Source organism: Myodes glareolus, chromosome X (genome assembly GCF_982192425.1).
Source record: "Myodes glareolus chromosome X, mMyoGla1.1, whole genome shotgun sequence".
Taxonomy (NCBI): Eukaryota; Metazoa; Chordata; class Mammalia; order Rodentia; family Cricetidae; genus Myodes; species Myodes glareolus.
The window spans coordinates 25313590-25321107 of NC_142053.1; the positions used below are offsets into that span (position 1 = coordinate 25313590).

Here is a 7518-nt window from a genome sequence, read left to right on the forward strand (position 1 = left end):
TTGTCTGCAAATGCTGCATGTACCTCCTTTGCTCAGCGAAAGGCGAGATGGAAGGAGCAGCTAGCTGTGTAGAGATTAAAAATCATGAGCTCTGACATGACTTTACTTTTGCCGAAATTCACGTGTTCTCATAATAGCCGTGGGACCTCAGAGAATTTATTTAAACTCTGTCACCCTGTGTTTCCTGATTTGTAAAGGGGCAACGATATTAATACTTTACAAGGGCATCTGGTATGTGTTGGGCATCACTTTAAGTACTCTAAATGTAATCCATTTAATCTTAGTAACTTTGTGATATGAATAATTAATATCATACCCATTTCTCAGACAAGCCAGCCGATACGTGAAGAAGGAAAGTAATGTGACTGCCTTCATAGAATTAAGATGTGGCAGAACTTGACAGATGAAGCCGAATGGTTGGACCTCAAAGGGTGTTTCTTATAGTGTGCTATGGTGCCTCTCTGTTGAACTATTGAGCACGAAGAACACAGCACAGCTTCAGGCACAAAGAAAGCATTTACTGTTAACTGGCATTATCCTTCTTTTGAACTGTACTCATTTTCTTACTCTTGCTGCTGCTGGATTGTGTGAAAATGATCATCCTTCCCCAAAGGGAAAGCAATCAGAATAGCAGCAACAGCAATCTACAATAACAGGTAATTTTTTTTTTTACCTTGTTGCTATCTATTTGAGCTACAGTTGTGGCCGAGTCACATGAACAGAGGCACTAATTGTTAAAATCTTTTTATTGTCACAAGAAAATTTAACCTTTCTCCACCTTCCAACAGCAGGACAACCAAAGTGTTTCAAAGCAAGGTAAAAACTTAAAAGTTGTAGACTTCAACTAAAATTGCTACCATTCTTTAATAAACAGGGGTAAAAATTTCAAAATGTAAGGCTCTAAAAGATGTTTGTGAACAAAATTTGCTACTAGAGTAAACTCTTTAGTCTTCCTATTCCTTAACTTGTTTTAGAATGCCATGATCAAGAAAACAGAAAAAGAAAATTTTGCTAAAATTTATATTCTCCTCTTAAAGTAAGCCCCTGAGTTTAAAATTCTCTAACACATTTGTGGAAACTTCTTTTTTTTGTCTAAGATTTATTTGAATGAGCTGTTATGATTGGAGACATGAGAATTTCAGATTAATGTTTTGCAGCCAGAAAAAAAAACCCTCTGGAAAGCTGGCAAGTGTTCGTAAGTCAGCCTCAGAATTATGTAGGTTGAAGGCTCCCCAGTGGACAGAGCGAATATATAAGAGGGAAACCAGAGGTCTGGTGCAGTTGCATCTCAGAGTCTAGGGATGGAGGGAGCACAGAACTAAAAGCTTTCTTCCGCCTGAATTTTTAAGGTAAGTCAGAACAATTTATACATGCTTGAGTTGGGAAGGAGAACATACAGCAATAAAAACTGCTTGTGTTCATGGACGAACGGTTTCTTTTTCCTGCATTTTAACACTGCATTTTGCCGAACGCTTTAATTCTTTAACTGCTGTTTCTCTTACAGGAGTGCGTGTGGGAGCTAAGTAAGCTGATTTATGATAACTGCTTTAAACACTGGAAACTAGTAAGTCTTTAGTGAGATTTATTTTTGATTCTTTCATGTTGATTTGGAAGATCATACAAAAGAATGGACGTTTGACAGAAATGACAGTTTGCTGTTTCTTAGGAAGTTCTCTGGTGGTTACATTCTAAATTGAGTATTTGCCTGTATGCATTTTGAAATTATCTGGTGTTATAGTTTTTCTCTTTGTGTGTTTATCTTTAGTTTTTTTTTGTTTCAAAATAATATGGCTGGTGTAAAGAAAAAAAACACCCCCCCCCACACACCTGAATACTGTCCTTAATGCTGGAAAGTAATGATTATCTAATTCTGTTAAACTGAAAAGAAAGCAAAGAAAAAATGATGAGACTATATCATAATTAGTCACTGATGTTAAATTCTGATTTATTTGAGCAACCAGTGCTATAACTGTTTTGTGGTTTTGTTTTCTTTGTCTTGTAGTTAAAGTGAAAATTAATTTGTTTCCTATGAGATAGATCAGATTTAAATATCCATATTGAAAACCAGTATTCACTATCAAAATTTTGAGGTAAAGGCTTTAGGAAACATACATATCCACGGTTTCTTCTTGGTATAGTGAAAACAAGGGGAATGTAAATAAACAGATAATTTTCCGCATGCAAAGACTAACCCTGACTCTCTAACCCAATACACTCTCTCCATATATTCTTTCAGTTCTTTGTACACTTCCTTTTTATATAGCTTCTGTTATTCATATTTTCCATGGCTGTAACAATCAGTTTGTATTTAACAAGTTAAGCATTGCTCTGTAAAGCAGAGGGTAGCAGTGAGATTTCTAGAAAGTGAATGGAGAAATAAGCCTCTTTTTTTTGGAACTATCAAGTTGTCTTTGGGTTCCTCGTATTTGTCTCATAGAATCCCTACCTGACTAACTGTTAAGCTACTAATTTCTCTCTTATTGTTTCAAAGACATGAGAGGAGAGAAAGAAAAAGTTTTGCTGGGAATTTTCAGTCTAATACTACTGAGAAAATGTTGATTTTTTTTCCCTCAAGAGGTAATAGTTCTATTTTCAGGCATGGTGCTATTTTATAATGTTTGCTACACTTACCTTATTATGATCTTTAACAAATTTTCAAAATGCTTATGACTCAAATATTCCTTAGGTTTTGGATGTGCATTAAGCGCTCTACTTTTCTCCCCCAGAAAAGACGTGAGAACTAGGAGACGCTGACAATTCAATATGAAGGACAACTTCAGTTTTGCCGCTACCAGCAAAAACATCACCAGCAGCCTTTCTTTTGATAGTCTCAACATTTCTGGCACCAATGAGTCCACCTTTAACTGCTCGCACAAACCATCAGATAAGCATTTGGAAGCAATTCCTGTTCTCTACTACAGCATTTTTGTCATTGGGTTTGCTGTTAATATTGTTGTGGTCTCACTGTTTTGTTGTCAAAAGGGCCCTAAAAAGGTTTCCAGCATTTACATTTTCAATCTGGCTGTGGCTGATTTACTCCTTTTGGCCACCCTTCCTCTCTGGGCATCCTATTACTCTTACAGATATGACTGGCTCTTTGGACCTGTGATGTGCAAAGTGTTTGGTTCTTTTTTGACCCTGAACATGTTTGCCAGCATTTTTTTCATTACCTGCATGAGTGTTGATAGGTACCAATCGGTTATCTACCCCTTTCGGTCTCAAAGAAGGAATCCCTGGCAAGCATCTTATGTAGTGCCGCTTGTCTGGTGTATGGCCTGTCTGTCCTCATTGCCAACATTTTATTTCCGAGATGTCAGAACCATTGAATACTTAGGCGTGAATGCTTGTATTATGGCTTTCCCACCTGAGAAATATGCCCAGTGGTCTGCTGGGATTGCCTTAATGAAAAATATTCTTGGTTTTATTATTCCTTTAATATTCATAGCGACGTGTTACTTTGGAATCAGAAAACACCTGCTGAAGACCAATAGCTATGGGAAGAACAGAATAACCCGTGACCAAGTCTTGAAGATGGCAGCTGCTGTTGTGTTGGCGTTCATCATTTGCTGGCTTCCATTCCATGTTCTGACCTTCCTGGATGCTCTGGCCTGGATGGGTATCATTAATAGCTGTGAAGTCATAGCAGTCATTGACCTGGCACTTCCTTTTGCCATCCTCCTGGGATTCACCAACAGCTGTGTTAATCCCTTTCTGTATTGCTTTGTTGGAAACCGCTTCCAACAGAAGCTGCGCAGTGTGTTCAGGGTTCCGATTACTTGGCTCCAAGGCAAGAGAGAGACTATGTCGTGCAGAAAAAGTAGTTCTCTTAGAGAAATGGACACCTTTGTGTCTTAAATTTGTTCATGGGATGCATGTAACCAGCTTAGCTATTGGTTTGGAAGCCCATACAAATAATCTTTAAGTGGCATCAGCATAATCTGTATCTTTGCCTTGTCTAATCTTTGCTTACTCCCCAGAACAGAAAATCAAATATAACTGAAAATTTTTATACCCCATCAGTTTTCTGCCTTATTATTCTGGTCCTTTGGCACACTATTGTCATAGGTGAGCTATATCTATAATATAGAAATAATAGGGAGGAAAGATCTCAACTGTAATTGTTAAAACATTATGAATAGTGATTTGGAGTTTTAGATTTCTCCGTGAAAAATGCTGACATTTCTTAGTGGAGTTTTATGTCCAGTTTCATCTGATTTTTTGTTCTCCTTGAACAAGGGCCAGTTTTAACTTCTTACATTGCTTATTGTACAATATGCCGTGAGATGTGGACTCTAAGTTTAGCATGATATACTTTTCTATATATTCCTTATGTTGGTAGTAGTTTATTCAGTCTGTTGGTGTATGGTTTCTCCTTTAAAAAAAACTGTATGTTGTGTTTTTTTGCCATTTCACTTGAGCATAGCTTTGTACTTGCTATACAGCTACACACTGAGTAGGTCTAGGAATGTAGATTAAATTAGGTGTATTTTTTTAGCTTAGTTTTTTTTTTTAGCTTAGTTCTGCAGGTTTAGAAAGTACACTACTTAGGAAAAGAAAAATGCAATGAAAAAATATTTTACTATCCATTAAACTGAATATATACTTTGAAAACTTTTAATCCATTTTGATGATTGTTTAAAGCTTTCTATTCTCCTCTGATGATTTTAGAATACATCAACAAAACTCTGTGTATTATTACACTATGTAAAGGTCACTTTTTACATTCTTAACCTTTTGACTGTGGTGCTTTGATATATTCAATGGTGACTTGAGTTTAATTATTCATGCTTTTGTTCTGGGCTGCGTCCCAAAATATCTCTTTGACCCTGAAAAAGGAGGATTCTTTAATTCCTTAACTTTGTAATGAACTGAGAACTGGCATAGGAAAAGGTTATAGCAGAATGGAATTTTGATGCCTTCTTAGGGGCAAAGAGAACCAACAAATAGCAAGTTTGGTGTCCTACAAGGAACTTGTCAGAACAAAGGCATTCCCTCCACGAAAATGTTTGAACCTGCATCTCTGGGCACAGTTCCAAAATGTATAATAGTCTGCGAGGGTGATTTAAATCAAGCACAGATCCATAGACTTCATTCTCAACATGAGTACATCTCTCACATTAGAGGAATATACTATCTGAAACTGAATTACCTGAAGTTTACCCAAACTCGAGAATGAATAGTAATTTACAAGTTTCAGATTTCGTTTTCTGACTGTCCCATATTATACCAGGCTACCTAAGACCTTCCAGGAGCAATGCTGAACTATGAGGGAGATTTAAAGTTATGGAAACTCAATATCTTTATCAGATTCCAGGCTTTTAGTTTGAAGAATCCTCTTACACCCCTTCCTGGAAAAGCCCTGATTTCATGTAACCATATTTTTTTCAGTAAAAACAAAAAGTTAAATGTATAATCAGTTACGACTTTGTGTTTTAAATAATTTTACACAACTTCTTATAAAAATAAAATCATTATTGGGAGATCACTTGTGTTTATTTGTTTTAACTGTCTCCAGGTGTAGACTCTTATCTCCTCTTAGTATTGTCCAGAAAATCCCGAGTTATACTTCTCCGTTTCAGCTTACATCATTACTCATTCAGGTCAATATTAGACAGGCATATGGAAAGAGGATGTTGGAAATGAATTCTGATATCTCCTTGGGGTTCAAATGACAAATATGGTGTCAACCAAGCAAGCTGTCAGGAACAGAAGTGCAAAGTAGGCTTCAGCATATAGGCTATTGCTTGCCAACATTCAGCCCATGTTATTTTCTCTCCCACAACCCTAACTACAATATATCCCCCCCTCCATTTCCTGGGACTTTCCTTAATCCTTTTTTGGATGTTTAAAGACTGGTTTCTGGGGCTGGGGAGATGGCTCAGATGTTTAGACCACTGGCTTCTCTTTCAGAGTATCCAGGTTTAATTATCAGTACCCACACAGCAGCTCAGAAGGGTCTGTAATCCCAGTCCCAGTGGATTAACTCCCTTTTCTGGCCTCCACAGGCACCAGCCATGCACAAGGTGCACAGAAATACAAGCAGGCAGAACACTTACACGAATGAAATAAAATAATAGTAACAACAACAACAACAACAAAACTGGTTTCTACTTCTGTAGGAGGTCAGTATTGAATTCCAAAGCATATTTTCCTAGTTTTTCTGCAAGTAAGAAATGTAAACTGAACAGACAATACAAAAATATATGAATTCTGACTGAAGGTATGTTTCTGCATGCAAATATGCACTTTTCTCTTTGCAAGTGTAAATTTCAGGTCACCTTTTTAGACCACATGAAGAACTTATTCTTCCCATTTTGCTGTTTAGCAAGATTTTATCTATGAGCTGAACATTGTGTGGCAGGTATTATTTTGTATGCATTATCCTATTTTGTTCTTATGACTCAGGTATTCTCATGTTGCAAATAAACTGTGGTACAGACCATTATCCCTAAATGATATATAAAGTAGAACAAATGAGTAACCCCAGAGAAGCATTTATATCACTCTTACTTGGGGATATTTTATTATGTAGTCCCCCAATCCAAATTCCTGTTGAATCACTAACGTTCAATATAACTGTATTTAGGTATCTGGAAGTAACTAAGGATGAAATAAATCATAATTTGGGGTCCCAAAAATCTAAGTTTGATAGCGCTATAAGAAAAAAATTGCCTTCTACCTATCACTACCATTTTTCTCCACTTACACATGTAAGTAAGAGTGAGAAGGCCACCACCTGTTCTTCAAGCTGGAAAGAGAATCTTCACCAGAACTTCATCATGCTGGCACTCAGATCCTGGAATTCCAGCCTTCAAAACTAAACTATAAGAAAACAATCTTCTGCTATTTAAATTGTTTTATCTATTTTATTTAATTAAATATAAACAATAATATAAATACATATTTATAAATACAAATAATAAATGATAATATTTATTATTAAGGCATCTAATACATATTTTGGTACTGAGAATGGTACTGGAGGAAGAATATTTCAACGATGAACTTTCTGATTGATTCAGTGTTTCCTTAATCTGACCTTTTGACCTGATTACATTTAAAGATACTAATGACAATTTCTAAAAGTAAAGAGAGGTCTAATAGTCCATGATAATCTTTGGATAATCCTCATCAAACTGTTGGTGGAGGCTGCTGCTTCGTTCCTGACCACTTAATCACACAGAAACTACATTATTTGCAATATTTTTTGGCTAATAGAGTAAGTGTATTTTTAGCTAGCTCTTAAATCCTAAAGTAATCCATCTTTATTAATCTGTGTATCACCACGAGTTCGTGGCCTACCGGTAAAGTTTTAGTGGACTCTCATAGAGGCGTCTATCTCCTGTGGCAACTACTTGGCTTGATTCTGCCTACTCTCTTTTCCTCTATCTGCTTGGAACTCCTGCCTTGCCCTATTTTTCTGAACCACTGGATGAAACAGCTTTATTTATTAACCAATAAAGCAACACATAGACAAAAGGACTTTGCTCACTATTTTTCCTTTTCTATTCAAATAAA

At 36.4% G+C, this 7518-nt stretch overlaps 1 protein-coding gene across 1 annotated transcript; it reads left to right on the top strand.

Annotated features, from left to right (window-relative positions):
• Positions 1-1142: 1142 nt before the first annotated feature.
• On the top strand, positions 1143-5483 carry Agtr2 (angiotensin II receptor type 2). The gene is made up of 3 exons (XM_048450297.3): positions 1143-1349; positions 1505-1564; positions 2727-5483. The coding sequence occupies exon 3, from the start codon at positions 2764-2766 to the stop codon at positions 3853-3855; it is 1092 nt and encodes a 363-aa protein (XP_048306254.2). The 5' UTR covers positions 1143-1349; positions 1505-1564; positions 2727-2763; the 3' UTR covers positions 3856-5483.
• Positions 5484-7518: the final 2035 nt, after the last annotated feature.

Coding starts and splice junctions, on each gene's coding strand:
- Agtr2 (XM_048450297.3), top strand. CDS start 2,764: ATGAAGGACAACTTCAGTTTTGCCGCTACCAGCAAAAACATCACCAGC.